Genomic DNA, 17,152 nt, shown 5'->3' with positions numbered 1-17,152 from the left:
AGCCACATCGACAGCCTAAAAAAGGTGGTGAGCTTTAAGCTACAGAGAACAACAAATCCGATGGCGACACATATTAAATCAAGCACAGCTATTAAAGAACAACAATATATCAGCTATAGCAGAGATAGTACCATGTTTTCTGCAGTAGTCTGGAGTAGCTAATAAGCAAGATTCGCTTTTCTTTTCTTTTTCTTGCTTCTTCCTTTTTTATATGCCTTAAGCTTCCCTTTTGCTTAGTATTTTCACGCAAATACATGTAGCCCGATTTCTTTCGCAACATGGCACAAAATATCGTTTTTCCTTGAAAAGTCTTCCCGCGACGAAAAATTAAATTTCCGCCTTCTGCGTAGAGTTACAAAATAAATTTGCAGGTTTGCTGACGATGACCTAATCTTCTAAAGAGAATGGAATATAAAGTAAAAAAAAAAAAAAAAAAAAACATGTATCATAAGATCGATTGCTTTTTAAACGACAACTGCGCAAGTTACAAAATATTTACGCTGTTTACGACAGTTTTTGTTTGTTCTTGTTTGAAGATAACCAATCACACTAAATGGATGCCGAAAAAAATGAGTTCTTAAAGCTTTTCTTCGGTCTTTATAATCACAAAACAAAACAAAATCGCGGGCGAAATCGGCACATGCCCATTAGCTGTTTTTTTCCCATCCTTTCCTCATAAAACCCTTTTACTAGTGCTATCGGAGCTGCTAACGACACAAGTTGCGTCGATAGCCAAAGTAGCTAAAGTAACAAAATATTTATGGCGTAAATGTTCTGGCATAATGTTCTGGCGTAAATGAGCTGGCATCTCTAGTAAAAGACTTAGCGCGCAATGGAAACCCTTAGTTCAGCTAAATTCACCTTGCAGGACGGTTTCGTTGATTCAAAGCTGCAAATGTGATTGAGCAAAACGTCACCGGCGATCTTATAACGGCTCAATAATGTTTGTTTTCTTTTCTTCTGGCAATTTTTTTTTTAATTTTTCTTTCTGATAATTGCCGATGCGAAAAATGACATAAATCGTCAACTACACGGTAACCGAATATATTTGAATGGTGAGAGCAACCGACCTATGTCGAGTTTTAGCGGACGGTCTTTCACCCTGAAGATGACTTTTGATCAGATGAAAACGTTTGTTTGTCTGCTTGTACGTTTCTTTACTGTTTAAAATTTTATAGCCTTGTAAATAGTAATTTTAAACCTGAAGCAAATAACCTGTGACTGATTTTTTAGGGCAGCATCAAATTAACCAACCAAGCTTCTAAAAACACAGAGATACTTCTAACGTATTTGGAAAGATTTGGTTGTTGGGTGACAGGCAGGTATAAAATTCGGACCGGATCGACTCGGATCACCAGTCCGGGTCGGATCAACTCGGATCGACTCGGATCATAAAAAAATTTAAAAATAACAAAGAAATGAGACTTTTACCTATCTGAAAATCACTAACTTCACCAGAAATATCCGGAAAAGAGCCCTACTACGGGCAGGTGAGTTTCGTGTTGTCAAGCCGCCATTTTGTTTCACTAGTGCCAGAATGTATACAACTATAAAGGATGATTGCTAAAGTGCTTGTACTTAAACCAATTCAACACTATCTAAAAAAATTGAAACAAGCGAAAACCCAATAGTGTTTGATAGTGCTTTACGCTGTCAGGCTGCATTTATGTCAAGGTTTTGTCACTGTAAGAAGTAAATCAGTAGTGTTTTCTTTAGAACACAGTTGCGTTTTAATAAGCTATTCATTACTGATTTCTTGACATTGGATAAGAAGATCCAGCCATTTTCAAAAGGTTTGAAATCCAGCTGACTCAGTAGAATTTCTCATTTATTTTTGCAACCCAACATGTAACACAGAAAAGACAAAATGCAGCTTATATCAGCCTAGAGAGAAACCAGTGCTGGAGGTACATGTGTCATCTTCTGTTCCATACTTGTACAGGCATACCTCAGTGGGCATACCTCTTAAAATTCTCATTTTTGGTAGTATGAAGACTGAAAACTGGTGGGAAAAAAATTGGTGCACAACCTTCAGTTGCTAAAAAAAATTCTTGCACAGCCCAAAGGCGAAAAAAAAAATGTTAACATGACTAAATTGCCCCCACCCCACCCAAAAATAAATAAATAAATAAAATAAAATGGTCCATCCCTTACCGTACATCTTTAGAGGTGTCTCGCGTCCAGTTTAAACAAGATAACTAAACCCCTATATCAAATTAAAGCTTATTGAGCTGGCTATCACGCTATAACAAGAATTTTGAAATAAAATGAATTGCCGAATTTTAGCACCGGCTCCTTCACTTGAGCCATCGATTTCATTTTAAACAATTTTTTTCATCAAGCTCGTGTCGAAAGCCATCTTCGATCAATAAAGTTCCGTTTAGATCGCTACTAAGAACATCGACAGATTAAATAGCGACCTGTAATCGACAATAGCTATGTAGTTTCGTTTCCGAGATATCTAATCAAAAGTTCGGTTATCGAACCCAATCGAACATCGTTCGTTTAATAGCCGAACCCAGTCGAACATAATAATCAGTTTTGCCGACATAGCCAACCTATGTCGAATTTTAGGCCGTTTTTTATTTTGCTCGGATTTGTCCGAATTTTTGTATGTGAACTGCAATTCGATTGAAAAACATTGTCCAGTATTTTTTTTCTCGCCGAGTTGTGTTTCGTATTTGAGAAATAGCGTATGCTAAAAACTTCATAAGCTACACACTTTTTAAAGGGAGTACAGTGTTTGATTATTTTAAATACATTTGGTAACTTTTTCCAAATCTGTGCTTCCCTAAACTTCAATGAAACTGAATTTCGCATAACTTGTCCTTGTACTGAATCAATACGTATATTGGAGGCTGATATGGTATCATGACTACTTATATTGGAGGCTGACATGGTATCATGACTACGTATATTGGAGGCTGACATGGTATCATGACTACGTATATTGGAGGCTGACATGGTATCATGACTACGTATATTTTCATTTATCTTATTTATTAAAATAGGTTGACAAATTTACATTGAAGTGTGAGTACATACTTCATACTTACAAGTTACTTTTTGAGTGCTTACAACGAATTTTTGTCACTGTAATCAAGTTTATACATTTTTCAAGTTTACTTAGTCATTAAATTTATTATTTTGCTGTATACAGCGTATGCTTTAATCATGCGGTGGCCGCATTCACAGGCTAACCTCAAATGTGCCGCATCTTGCATCGTATTCAAAGATCTCTACTCCAACGGTGGCGAAGTTTACAGTCTTGGATAATGTAAACCGTTATCGTTCTCCGACAATGCAATATATGTTATGATTTCTGGTAACCTGGGTTATTCTTGTTAGTTTTTTTCCTATATGTACATTAGCGCAATCTTTCTTAGGATGTGCTAGTGCGCAAATTGCCATCAAAGAATGGATTTTACTTCTGCATATCTGCCAATTAGGAAGGTAATAAATATCTTTAAAATCAGCGCTGTATCACAATTGGCCCAAGAGATCTTTTAAGCAAATCAGAAAGTGTGGGAGAGAAGAAACGCGCGAACTAACATTCGGGCATTTCTGTCAATTCGAGAAAGGCGAGAAATCTTGCGGCCACAAAATAAAAAATATATATTAAAAATAAGTCAGCTTAAGAAAGATACAAAAAAAAGGGATGATAGTAAAACATTTCCAGCACAACCGCCCCCCCCCCCTCCAAATAAAAAAATCTGAACGAAAAACGTCAGACAATGACTACATGCAAAACTGCCAAAATAATGACTCAAATTTCTGCAAGGCTGATCAGACTGCGTAGAAAACTTAACACGACAGCAACATGATAGAGACCAAACTGATGAAGCGTGAACTCAATTAAAAACCGTGTTTAACGAAACGTGAACCAGGTTTTAGAAAATGTTACAAAATGTTAATGAAATGATTGAAAATTTAAAATATATTCAATTAGCAATAACAGAGTATATGTGAATGTTCTGGTATTCAACGTTACTTTTTCGTGGTGGCAGTGGAGGTGGCGGACATTCAGGTAGGTTTGGCGGCGAAGATGGTGGACGAGTTGACTGTGTAGGTAATGGCAAAGGCTCTGATGTTGGTCCAAATGCTGTGGAGTCATGACTTGATGTGGGGGGTGGCTGGCGTGGACAGAGATAACGACGTACGTACAAAAGACAAAGAGGCAAAAGTAAAACCAAAATTATGAGGCTGAGTGAAAGTCCAAGAATAAGATGCGATGACGGTGACGACGGTGAAGTTGTTGTTACTATTGTGGTTGTTGTTGTTGCTGTTGGAAAAACTGAAAAACGTGTTTGACGGGACGGCTGTACAGAGGTAGAAGATGGTGCTGACGTTGAAACGGAATGAGGCGGCGGCAGTTTCGGTGATAAGCATAATTCAGGTGGAGATGGTAGACGAGAGCAGTTTAAACGCGACGGCCAAGGCAGACGGCTTGAAGAGAACACATGTATGCATGAAGAGTAAACGTAAAAACAAAGTTCACGGCAAGGAAGAAGACGGTGGTTTGGTGGCTGACAAAATGGAGAGTAGCTTGCACAGATGAATATGTTTGATAGCGTGGAACAGTTTGACAGGAATAGTGGCTTGAAGTGGTGAATAAAAGAGGCTGCTTGTACCTGATCAGTTCCTTCATCCAGTGTGGTGTAGTTATAAAAAGGGCAGAATTCCCTTAGAGGTGAAGTCACCTTTTCACACTGTCCGCTTGCCAAAGGCAAGAGACACAGGACGGAGATTAGTACTAAAAGGTCGGCCATTGTTAACGCACGTACTCCAACCCTTTAGAGAATGGCTTTGTAGGGCACGCGTTTGTGTTTATATATGCATCTCCCACTTCCGGTAGATTGAAATTTTGCGGAAACACTAAAAGCATTGTTTCTCACGCAAGTTCTACGTCTGTCATCACCCCAACATTCTCATTTGCTCGCCTGGTTTTGAATTCAAGTTTCGGAGACCACGCACTATTGAGTGACTGAACAACGCAATAATAAATTAAACCAAAGGAAACGAAAAGAGAAAGTTTACAATTTTTAAAACTATATTTCTGGTCACAAAAGAACCAACAGAAGTGTCCCTAACTAGGTGCTACATGGAACGTCCAAAGGCCAATCCAAACAGGAAATGTTTGGCGATAAAATGTGAAAACATTGTTGAGTGACCGAAAACATTTTTTCCATTTGTAATTACATTTTGGGTGAGATCGGGTCGATTGTGACAAAACAAAAAATGGACGCGTGTGAGTCTATCTATAAGTCCACGTGTTATCAAGGGTCGCCAATTAGTGGTTCGTTACTGCAATCATCCTTTGAAACTTAAAAAAAGGTTTTAGTTTCAGCACCTTAATCCTTTTAGTTTTTCATTTCGATAATCCAACGGGTAACATTCAGTGAAAAGGACGCAATCCAATATTACAAAACCTGCGTGCAGGGACTCCTTATCGAAATAATTTTTCTTTACACAATGGCCTTGTCCCCAGTAACGAAAAATTTAGCTGAGACACTGAGAAATCTTGCCTTAGAAGGCAAGGTATTTTATTGCTCCGCACGTTCGGCAATAGTGAGAGGTGGTTTTACTCGCTATGTGAAAAAAAAAGTGTTAAAATTATTGAAAGCAAATCTCACGAAATAACAACAACAAGCATGTTCACATAAAAGTTGTTGTTGGCTATGGCTTTTCTTTATTTTGCGGTTCGGAAAAGAGTCGTTTGGTGCGATGTTTAATTGGGCAGTTTGAAAACTTAAATAATGGGTGTTTGCTCTTAATTTGAGTTTACTTTTATTTCCGCGAAATTTGGCGCGGAAATAAAAGTTCCTGTAATAACGTTATTGTAATCTTGAGAACTGACACTCTGTTGAAAGGTTTTCATTTCAGACAGACAACAAGAGCCGAATTTTAGGCCGTTTTTTTTTTCGGATTTGTCTCAATTTTTGCATGTAGGCTTCGTTTTAGTCAACAAACATTGCCCTGTATTTTTTTTTCGTTGTTTTGCTCTTCGTTTTCGAAAAATAACTTATGCAAAAAAACTCAGTTTTCCTAGCGGCCTCCTTTGGACATCTTTTGTTGAACGAGAAACAAAAGAAACCTTTTGTTTCGCTGAACAATGAAGTCAGCGAAGCGTCCGATTAGCTGCTCGCTGTTCGAGCCTATACAAGTAATGTGTCGGTATAATTGATGCGCATTTATTGTTTTACAGTTTCCATTGCGCGCTGAGTCTTCTACTAGAGATGCTAGCTGTTGAAATATTTACGGCCTAAATATTTTGTTAATTTAGCTACTTTGGCTATCGACGCAACTTGTGTCCTCAGCAGCTCCGATAGCACTAGTAAAAGGGTTTTATAACAAAATTTTGATGTTATAGATTTGGGAAAGGATGGAAAAAAAAACCGGCTAATGGGCATGTGCCGATTTTGCCTGCAATTTCGTTTTGCTGTTTTGTGATTATAAAGACCGAAGAAAACCTCATTTTATTTTCGGCACCCATTTAGTGTGATTGGTTATCTTCAAACAAGAACAAACAAAAACCGTCGTAAACAGCGTAAATATTTTGTAACTTGCTCAGTTGTCGTTTAAAAAGGCAATCGATTTTATAATGCATGTTTTAATCATTCTCTTTTTGAATAGAAGATTAGGTCATCGTCAGCAAAACCGCTTTAAACCGCGCAAATTTTTTTTAAAACTCTACGCAGAAGGCGGTAATTTAATTTTCGTCGCGGGAAGACTTTTCAAGGAAAAACGATATTTTGTGCCATGTTACGAAAGAAATCGGGCTACATGTATTTGCGTGAAAATACTAAGCAAAAGGGAAGCTTAAGGCATTATAGAAAAGGAAGAAACAAGAAAACCACTTTAAACCGCGCAAATTTATTTTGTAACTCTATGCAGAAGGCGGTAATTTAATTTTCGTCGCGGGAAGACTTTTCAAGGAAAAACGATATTTTGTGCCATGTTGCGAAAGAAATCGGGCTACATGTATTTGCGTGAAAATACTAAGCAAAAGGGAAGCTTTCAACATGTGTGTTTTATATTTGTTGTTCAAGTTTGCATTCGTGATTGTCACCGATTCATTCTAAACTCCACGCCATCCATTTGTCCTTCGAGTTTCACAGTACAAACTCGACGACTTTCATTTTCAACTTGACGACTTTTATTTTCAACTTGGTAACCTCGAATGACGTTGGGAGCCTCAAACCCACTGCTCATCGGTATATGCATTCTGGACCCCAGTGCTTCCCCCTGTCAAAGACTAGCGCATGCCCGGACCATTGACAAGTACGTACCTTGCACATGTGCTCAATGGCATCACCCGTACAGAATACGAAAGCAGCAATTCGTCGTATAGCGGAGGAGCTGTTATCTCTTGCAAACCAAGTTCAGTACCCAGAAAAGGAAAGTTTTTTTCATCTGAACTTTTATTTAGTGTTTGAGCATTTATACAACATGATCACCCAAACGTGTTTCAAGCGTGACATGTTTGTTTTAATTAACTTATTGTCAATCTAAGACTTCAGTTATGTATTTCCTAAGTTCTTTATTGAATTGGGTGGATTGAAATACTTTTCAATTAGAGCAGACTGTTCACAGTCCTCCATAGCGTTTCCGTAAATCGTTGTGATCGAATACAGGTGGCTGCCATCTTGTTTTATTTAGCGAGCGAGTCCTAGGGAGAGGGCGTCGGGAAGCCTTTTTCGCACCTTACAGTTTCCCAACGCTCCTCCCTTAAGTACTTTTGTCCTCTCTGACGCGTACGATCGCAATGAACTCACGGGAAAATAGAGGACTGTAAACAGTCTAGATCAGTTGACAGATCATTTGACCTAGAGTCTTCTAAAAATGTATTTTACGTTCAGGTCATGTTCCAGTCCCCAATACTGCTCCTACTTCAGTAAGCAGTGCTACTAGTGTCACGAGTAAAAGCAGTAGTAGTCAAAGCAACAATACTAGAGTACAAGAACATATGAGGCTATTCAACTATGGCAGAGGCGTAGTGGTTCTGATGGAAAGGAAAAAGGCCCAGCAAAGAAGAAGACACCAACCTGTACGTTAAAGTTCTTTTGCTTGGGGAGTCCCAATGATGACAAACCCCCAAGTGCCATTGGTACCCGTACTGCACTGTGCAATGCTGGGTTAGGCCCAGCAAACATAAATTTTGAAATGAATGGTGTTCCAGTGCACCCAGGACTTATGGAGAGATTACCTTTACTTGGATCTGCTGGTGGTTATGAATTGCTGCTATATCAACGTGGGGGTCTTGACCAGGGCATCCACACGGTTCCCAAACCCCAAACACCAAGTAGACTCAAAGAACGTGCCTGCCAGGCTACCATCTACGTAAGACCACTACAAGTGGATATTTCAGAAGTGGAAACAAACAGCACAGCACAGGAAGAAGAAGTACATGTACATGAAAATTGTGTAGATTTATCGCACCGCTAACAAACTGATGATTTTTACTTCTACATTAACTATGCTATGAAACAATGGTAGCTGAAAGTGATGTACGTCCCCTCGCAAGGAAGCTACCGGCTACCTAGAAATATATAGTGTCAAGAGTTGTAGTGAAGCACAAATTGTACCCTGAATTAGACCTTTTATCTGCACACACGTACACATAAATGCAGAGGGAAATCCTTTTTTGGAGGGCATCTACACAAGTTATCATCAAAAACACTGTAACTTTCTTGGGAGGGGTTGGAATTTTTTTTACTTTGAGCATTGTACACTTATATTTTATCCTTATTTCATAAAAAGTTAAACAGAAACCTAGCGAACATGTTTTTTTAATATTTGTTTTTATTCCAACAGCCAGAAGTAGAGAAAGTGGAATGCTCGAAGTAACACAAAGTAATGGAGATGGACCTGTCCCGTACTCACCTAGAAGAGGAGCATTGCTTATTCAGAAAAAGACGGGTAAGCTTTTGCAATGATGTTGTAACTTATTTGTAAAAGACAATTTAATATACTTATAAGTAATAATTTTGTTAAGTTATTATTGTGTGTTCAATACGATGAAATATTTGTTTCAATCATGTCAATTGCCCATTTCACAGTTCTATTGTCATAACTTTGAATGGTCTCTTTTTCAGTTCTCTGTTTAGTAACCTGGCTTTTGAGTGGAAGCAAAGCTGGAATTGACCGTGCTTTGATACAAACTCTCCTCCTTTTCATATGTAAATCATGCTGTTCTCATGCAAACTACTATAAGAAAAGCAGGAGGATTTGTATCATAACAAGGTAAACTCCAACCTCGCTTCCACTCAAAGGCCAGGTGACAAAGGACACAGCTGTAAAATGGACTATTGAACATTAGCAATTTTTAACGGTAGGACCCACTTTGACACAATTTGACTTCTCAAACACAGCAAATGTCCTTAAAGATCTTAATTAGTTTTGTATATTAGTCAATATCAGCTAATTCCTGTTTTCTTTCTTGTTTTTCTTTAAAGCGTCAAGCGACTCTCAATGCAGATTTGTTGAGTGTGTACCTAAATTCAGGTTCAGAAATTCAAATAAAATAAAATTGCCCCAGTTTTGTAAAATACTACTTGCATTCATCTCAGATACATTTAATTATTTTTAACTCCTAACAGTGATGATGATGATGATGACATTGGGAACCAGCCCAATGATGAGCGAGATTTTCCATCAACTTCAAAACATCCATCAAAAGCAGATGAAATACAACACCTTAAAGAAATGCTTCAAGAGAAAAGCAAAAGTGAGTTGCAAGCTTTCCTTCTTTCCGAGGGATCTTATGGCAAAGCTGTCAATACTTTATTAAGGAAAACCGTGGTGGATAACAATAATGTTGATGATGATGATGACACTGAGTTACTGACGCCAGCCTTTGAACAAAGATTGAGTGTCAAGTGTGAGCTGCAAAGTCTCCAGAAGACCTGCTCCAAGATGCCATGTGTTACTACAAAGATATTGAATTTGACCCTAAAAAGAGACAGAGTGTTATACAGAGAGCAGGCTGCAGCAGACACTGGAGGCGTCATTCGTCAGTTCTACACCCAATTGCTGAATGCCATTTCCAATACATTCTTCCAGGGTGAAACTCATCGTAGCCCCATCTACGACAGTGAGGTAGTAGCATCTGGGATAATGAAGTTGGTGGGAACCATAATAGTACACAGCATTTTGCAAGGAGGGCCTGGATTTCCTGTTTCCAGCTTGGCAGTATATCACTACCTTGCTAAAGGTGATGTGCAAGAGGCTGTAAGAAGTATGACAGTTGGCAGTTGTTCTATGCAAATGAAAGATTTGATATGAAAGGTAAGAGAAAACAGCACTTGTATTTTCTGTGCTTCATATTGTTACTTTTTTGGCACACAACAGTAACTATATTACATAAATAGGTTCATTTGATTTTAATTTCATATCCAGCAATGCCAACTTACTGCAGCATCACTCTGTAGTTTGTGGAAGGGTTTCAACTAAATACATGTACATATGAGAGAGAAACTACAATCCGGGACAAACGTCTTGGGATACTCCCCCCCAAAGTGAGCAATTTCAGGCATTCCCCCTCCCCCTGTAAATGTTGATATGAAGCGCCCCGTGACACCCAGGATCATTGCCCACACAGTGTTATATAACGATAACAACAGGCTTATTTTGAGCACCATGACGAATTTGCAATTTCACATGTGATTTTGCTGGGCATCCCAAGAACTTTTGTTCATGATTGTAGTTCATTTGGTGTGTCTATGTGTGAAGGAAAGTCTCCCAGAGTGATTCCTCACCTCCCATGAAAACACATTGTAGGTTTGTCACTTTGGAACATAATTCCATTTCTATCTCAGGATACCCTGATTGCTATATTTTGCAAAAATAGATGTAAGGGTACACTTTCCTACAGCCATTTTTTTCTTTTAACAAAGTGAAGTCAAGTGAAAGTAAATAAAATTAGCCTGAAGCAAAACAGAAGTTAAACTGTGAAAATGGCAATTATGCAGTTTCAACTCCATTCCCTCACACCTCTGCCTTTAGTACTGTAAGATGTGCATTTTACAGTAAGAAGTCATTTTTTTGTTACATTGCAGGAGTTGTTGATGTTGCAGACCTTGACCAAGAGGAAGTAATGACTGCACTCAGTGAATGTTTAATGACAACAGCATTAACTGTAAGTTAAATTCCCAGAATCGTTTTCTCTTGAGTTCCACCAACAATAAAAAACTGAATATTTAAAATTTATACACACCAAAACATGCACACCTTTAAATGACATTAGTGTGACCAAGGCTGAGTTTGGTTCTGCGATTGCCGTGAGTGTGTTGTAATATAATAAAACTAATATAAGATTCAAAACAAACATGAAATCAAACAAATTAAATTTCACATCCTTGGTAGGGTTACACAATTGCTCTTCTTTTCAGAATGATAAGTTGAGAGTTCTACAAAGTTTAATTGTTCATGACACAATTGGCAAACCAAAGATTTTGCTGGACCAGCTACGAGAAGGGTTACAAACCCTTGGATTTGGGTCAAGAATGAAGGAACATTCTGAAATTTTTCAGGAGCTGTTTGTTGTTGGCAACGGGAGAGTTGAAAAAACTGACCCCGCTCCACAGACTACTCGCTGCGGACTACCCTAACTAATCAACTAAATTTACTTTCACATAGAAGAGAGTTACAAGAAACGTACCTGCCTACAAGATCACACTTGATAAACAGCCGTCATCTTGATTGCGTCACTATCCTCGACCCAGGCCTTCTTCTTCATTGCAAACCTCGTCCCCAGTAGTCTCTAACGCAGCCATTCTTGTATCGTCACACAATGTCTCTATGTGCTTCTATGTAGGAGACTACGTCCCCAACGGCCTACTAAGCTAGGTTAATCTTCAAATGGTGACTTCCAAGCACAGCTATAAGTAAGTTCTTAAAAACATTTTTACGCTTAACATAACAATAAAAACTGTTACCGGGTCTTACCGGCCCCAAAAGTGGTAATTGATTTTCTGATCTACATGAAATGTAAACTATCAGCGGCTGGGATATTTTTGATAAGTGATTGATGACGTCGCTGATATCCATTCATTGATTATGCAGGCGAGAAGTATGCAAGCAAGTCCCACGGATCAATCTTCCACACTTTTTTTATATATATATATTTATGAAGACTGGGGCGAGATTAAAGAAGGCCTGGGTCGAATAAAGAGGCAAAAATCAAGATGGCAGCTGTTTATCAAGTGTGATCTTTTAGGCGGGTATGTTTCTTTTAACTCTTTTCTTTGTGAAAGTAAATTTGGTTGATTAGTTAAGGTAGTCCGCAGCGGGAGCAGCAGGGAGATGAAGTTAGGAAGATTTTACTATTTCCAACTGAAATGAGTGATGCTGAAAGAAACACAATGTTACTCTTGAATGAATTCATTGCTTCAGACACACCAGAGGTTCTGGAAGAATTCTTCACATTTGCTACTGGGGCCCCATGCCATCATGTGGACAAAATTTCTGAATAGGCTCAACAAAGTTGACCAGAGGGTTAGTGGTGCCTACCAAGACCACATAGTCTAGTGATATAAGTTAATTGATACGGTAATTAATTAATTAATTAATTTGAGCATTTTAAATTTCATTTAAAATAGTTAATTGCTCCTGGATACTTGATCTGGCTTTTGTCCTAGGTTCTGCCAGTGTCGTATCTTGCATACAAATTGATCGTATTCTAGGGTGCTTCATGTTTTCGTGCTGATTCGTTCATGTCGATTGCCGTCTACTTTTTTCTCATTTACTATTACAGGACGTAAGCGTAAATGTCCAGGTTGTAAAACCTTGTTGTCGTGACACTCGTTTGGTCAAGCATCCAAACAATGTAACGGTGCCGATGTTGAAGTTCACAATGATCAAGTCGAAGATCCTGTTCATGTTGAGAAGTCCCACGAGGATGTAATATCGCCTGTTAGTGACCTTTGCGGTTCTCCAAAACCAGAAAGTGAGTTGTCTCGTTCTCTTGCAGCCCAGCGAGCACAGAATAGACAGCTTCGCCGGGAACTGGCGATTTTAGAACAGAAGGAGGAGTTGTGAGCGCTCAAAGAAGAGGGGGCGGTGCTCCGTGAAAAACTCCAGCGCCAAAAAGCTGTTCTTTCAAATTCCTTGATGTCGACCTCGGCTCCTTTGGCTTCAGCAGCAGTCCCTGTACGCTTCTGCAACTGTCTCATGTCCTAAGACCTTAGATGATTTACAAAAGGAGGAAACACTGCCAGATCGTGTAGCCCAACATCTTGCACAGCTTGATGTTGAAGACGACAGTTCTTCTGATGGCACTGACGGCCAGGATGAGGATTCCGATGATTCTAAGAGGGCCTCTTGTCGCTCCACTGGTAATTCCTCATGTTCTGGCAAAACAGTTAAGCCTACCAGTAAAGTTGTTCGTCCCGTGGTGATGCAATAAAATTCTGTTCAATCGATTTTTCGAGACACTGTGGAAAAGTCTAAATGCTTCTATGATGAAACGTACGAATCATGCAAGAAACTTCTGCCACCAGGCCACGACATTCTAGAGGACACAGACCTCACAGAGGCCTCAGTATTGTTGAAAGAGGAGAAGCTTCCACTATACAGGCAAGTAAATTACAAAACAGGAATTTCCACGTGCATACCCCATGCCCCATGATTCTTTGTTCAGAATAAATCATCTGGGACAAAGAGAAATTGGCAATTGTCAAGCTTCATGATAATCCATTGAAATCCGCCACGCATATTGGTCATCTACCATCATTTTCGACGTACGTGAAATCTTTCATCTATTATTCAATATATTATACACTTAATACTTGGAAAGGTTGTTTCAAAGCCGTAAATTTTTTGACATCAACCTTGTGATATGTTATGGAGTCGCAAAAGCGATGTTGTGGCAGACCAGCAGGACGATCTCTTGAGGCTCTGGAGGTCGAAAAACTCAATTGATCGATCCGGAACGGAGCAAGATGTTGGGTTTGGCTTCTCAGCCGGATCCGCAATACGTGGAAATTCCTGAAAGGGAGAAGTTCCTTCAATAACGACTCAGATTTCACAGCACATTTGCTGTCACTGGAGATGGCGAGACTCGAGAGGCGAGTTACGAATTTTCTTTCTGGTTTTCTTGAAAGAAATCTGAATTATTGTGCTCTTTGGTTCTATAATTTACCATATACCACTTTTCGACTCGTTTCTGCTCTCACAAGCCGTCATTTAATTTTATGTTGTTGAAAAAACGCGTTGTCTGACAGCAATAACTGCATACATGTCAGCAGAAGTTGTGGTTCCAGATAAAATAACATTATCTCGTTGTTTTTGTGCAGGATCAACAGCAAGGGGGCACAAAATGTTTGACTCTCTAAAAACAATAGCAGCAAAAAGAAGAAAAAAAAAAGACGATTATGTGTTTGTTATTTCTGACTGTTTTGATGGTGAAAGTCACCGTCATTGACTGCATGTAAGTTGTGGCATAACTGCTTTGTATTCATTTTGTGCCACGTCCAGTTACTTCTACCCCAAATGCGAGGAAAGAATCCGGAAGAGGACTGTCCATGTCTGCCGAGAAGGTTTTGCCTGGTGCTGCCCAGACTGTTTTCAATATGACTGAATCTGAAAGGTATTAATTATTTACCTGGCATGTTATTGTTTCATACTTTTAGAACTTTATTACAAATGCAGTACATGTACGAAGCTGTGCCATTCATATGTTTTTTATGTCAGTTACTAGCAATTATATTGCAAACATTTATTGTTCACAAACTCATTGCATTGATAAAGTTTTATAACCTGGCAATTGCAGTTGGTCGACACCAATTGCTGTTATTACTTCTAACCTCTAATCCAAGGTGTAAACATGTTATCCTTTAATATTTTTATGTCTAATCTGTATGAAAAAGGCAATTCTGTGCATCATGTTATTTGTGGATTGCTTGGATAACTTAGTGGTGAGAAAGAGAAACTAGGAATATGCGTTCAATTTTCCCCACATAACCTGGAAGAAGATTTTCATGTAAGAAAGAAGACATTTCAACCTTTTTTTTTTCTGGTTTATCTGTAGTGAAGTGGATATTACGCGGTCATCTGATGAGGATGACGAAATGCATGGTGGTGATCCTGAAGTACAAAGTGTTTATGGAGATGATAGTACACCAACAGATCCCAACATGGGCAGTTCAAGTTTTCATATCTTAGATGGATCTGTTATTCCTACCCCAAACAAAGGCTTCGAGCCTGATACAGATAGTAGTTCTGGGAGTGAATCTGACAGCACAAACAACTCTGATATGGAGATTACATTTGACGATGACACAAAGTAGGTTCCACTTCGTACTCTGTATTAGTACTTTAAACTTGATTTTTTTTCCTTATTTTAGATGAATATAATTCTCTATTTAGGTTAGACCTACTTTCTTAAGCTATTGGATGAAACAGCTCGAATGTTCTCGTAAAAATAAAAAGGAAATGATCCACAAATTTCTATTTTCGGTTCTAGTGTAGTGTGTCTTACTTTTTTGGAGAGATTTCCCTCAGTTGATTTTTTTTGCTATTATTCGAGTGTATGCTTTTATAACAAAAACTTACAATTTATGGCAAGAAAAAAAAATTAACCAAAACATGTGCATGTATCAGCCTTGTGAAAAATGTAAAAAATTATGATGATGTTGAGGAACTGAACTGTTTCTTTTTGTGTTTAGAATGCAACATATACTGTCACTGCTGGATGATCAAAATAGTGATGCAAGCAGCGCCTGTTCTGACAGTGAAATTGATAGCATTGCAAATGTTGAGATTGATGATGAAGAATGTGAGGGAGCCAAAAACAGTGAAAATGAACTGGCCGCTGATGAATATACATTTCTTCCCTTTTGGTTTTAACTTGTTTTTTTTTTTCCTTTTTGTGTTCCAATTATTATATACGCTATGGATGAGTTTACTTTACCATGTCTGCAAGCAACATGAAATGATAGATGAAAAATGTGCCCATGATCCCATTGCTGATGATGCAGACCACACATTGCCTTGGTTTGACTGTAGAGACAAGGACTTCAAGGCACTTCAGGATGTTGTTCTTGCCCAAGCCTCTTGGCCTCTCTCAAATATTATGTCAACTTTAGGTAAAATGTCTAAATATACATTGAACCATATTTTATTAAATCAATGGTAAGGCATCTTTTCTTTCCCATTTAGGCAAAAGAAAGGAAAATCACAAAAAAAGTTTTCTAATATTGAGGGAGTGATTATTAAAATTTTCCTTGTTTGAAACCTACCAGCAGGAAAACTTCTTTTTACTTTTTGTTATTGCAAAACGTATCCTTAATTATTTCAGACATACTGGAAGACTAGAATCAATGAATAGCCATTCCCTGATGTATACAGTCGAACCTCGATTATCCGGACTATTCGGTTATCCGGACTTTTTTCCCTGGTCCCAATTTTTACATGAATATTAATTAGTTGTGATCTTGAAAACTCAAAGTCGCAAAAAACCAATAATCCTTTCAAAAGACTGTTGAAACAGCATATTATCCTTTGCGCTTTTCAAAATTCGTAAGTGCGACGAGACAAAGAAATGTCCTGATGCATTCAGCTGATATCCGATTGGCTCATTTGTTACAGGCTGTGTAGATTTCACAATTAAAATGATGTTTTCTTTGTTGTAACCTTTTGTTTGCATTTCTATCTTATTAACATTCATATTCTTGATTATCTGGACTCTCGATTATCCGGACTATTTACCGAGGTCCCAACGAGTCTGGATAATCGAGGTTCATCTGTACTGGAAAGAGGTGTGCTTTTGGGCAAGTGACAAATAGATTAGTGTACCTCTGTTTATCAAGCAGTTGTTGCTATGCGTCATTCAAAAGGAGATTTGAGGTGTATAGCAACTGAAATAAAAGTAAATTTTAAATAATCAGTGTCGCTCGAATTTGATGTGCTATGAAGGTAGTTGCTTTATTGTAGTACACAAGGCTTTTGTTAAATTATTGTACTTCTTTATTAGATTCCTTTGCCACTGTATAATAACGTTTGACCACCTCCATATCTAAAAGAAAATTTGGACTTTAGGTACAAGGCCTTCAAAGCAAGGAAGATGCTATGTACTATCGACCACAATTACCATCTGTATCGGCCACCACTGTCCAATGAGTCTAGTGAAACCTGTTACTACCCAAGGTGTAAA

General features: G+C 38.4%; 2 protein-coding genes and 2 long non-coding RNA genes across 4 annotated transcripts; all 4 read left to right on the top strand.

Moving 5' to 3' along the window:
• The first annotated feature begins 7,859 nt into the window (after positions 1–7,859).
• Positions 7,860–8,916, top strand: LOC146470103 (uncharacterized). Its single transcript, XR_014867037.1, has 2 exons — positions 7,860–8,403; positions 8,815–8,916. It is a non-coding gene; the product is annotated as an uncharacterized LOC146470103 (long non-coding RNA).
• A 548-nt stretch (positions 8,917–9,464) lies between these two features.
• Positions 9,465–10,644, top strand: LOC146470102 (uncharacterized). The gene has a single exon (XM_085122182.1). It carries the CDS (start codon positions 9,706–9,708, stop codon positions 10,282–10,284), a length of 579 nt encoding a protein of 192 aa, XP_084978308.1. The 5' UTR covers positions 9,465–9,705; the 3' UTR covers positions 10,285–10,644.
• A 3,614-nt stretch (positions 10,645–14,258) lies between these two features.
• Positions 14,259–15,846, top strand: LOC146470101 (uncharacterized). Its single transcript, XM_085121916.1, has 4 exons — positions 14,259–14,374; positions 14,476–14,587; positions 15,029–15,283; positions 15,666–15,846. Exons 2-4 carry the CDS (start codon positions 14,523–14,525, stop codon positions 15,844–15,846), a joined length of 501 nt encoding a protein of 166 aa, XP_084978042.1. The 5' UTR covers positions 14,259–14,374; positions 14,476–14,522.
• A 46-nt stretch (positions 15,847–15,892) lies between these two features.
• LOC146470100 (uncharacterized) lies at positions 15,893–16,345 on the top strand. Its single transcript, XR_014867038.1, has 2 exons — positions 15,893–16,085; positions 16,298–16,345. It is a non-coding gene; the product is annotated as an uncharacterized LOC146470100 (long non-coding RNA).
• Positions 16,346–17,152: the final 807 nt, after the last annotated feature.

The sequence above is a fragment of the Pavona decussata genome, unplaced genomic scaffold (genome assembly GCF_977016875.1).
Source record: "Pavona decussata unplaced genomic scaffold, jaPavDecu1.1 SCAFFOLD_114, whole genome shotgun sequence".
In the NCBI taxonomy this organism is placed as follows: Eukaryota; Metazoa; Cnidaria; class Anthozoa; order Scleractinia; family Agariciidae; genus Pavona; species Pavona decussata.
The sequence above is the reverse complement of the archived record's forward strand: the minus strand, read 5'-3'. Positions and strand labels throughout refer to the sequence as shown.

Bases quoted from the DNA above. Each gene is read 5' to 3' on its own strand.
- LOC146470102 (XM_085122182.1), top strand. From the start codon at position 9,706: ATGCTTCAAGAGAAAAGCAAAAGTGAGTTGCAAGCTTTCCTTCTTTCC.
- LOC146470101 (XM_085121916.1), top strand. From the start codon at position 14,523: ATGTCTGCCGAGAAGGTTTTGCCTGGTGCTGCCCAGACTGTTTTCAAT. The intron at 14,588-15,028 runs GTATTAATTATT...GTTTATCTGTAG, and splicing joins AATATGACTGAATCTGAAAG to TGAAGTGGATATTACGCGGT. The intron at 15,284-15,665 runs GTAGGTTCCACT...TTTTGTGTTTAG, and splicing joins ACATTTGACGATGACACAAA to AATGCAACATATACTGTCAC.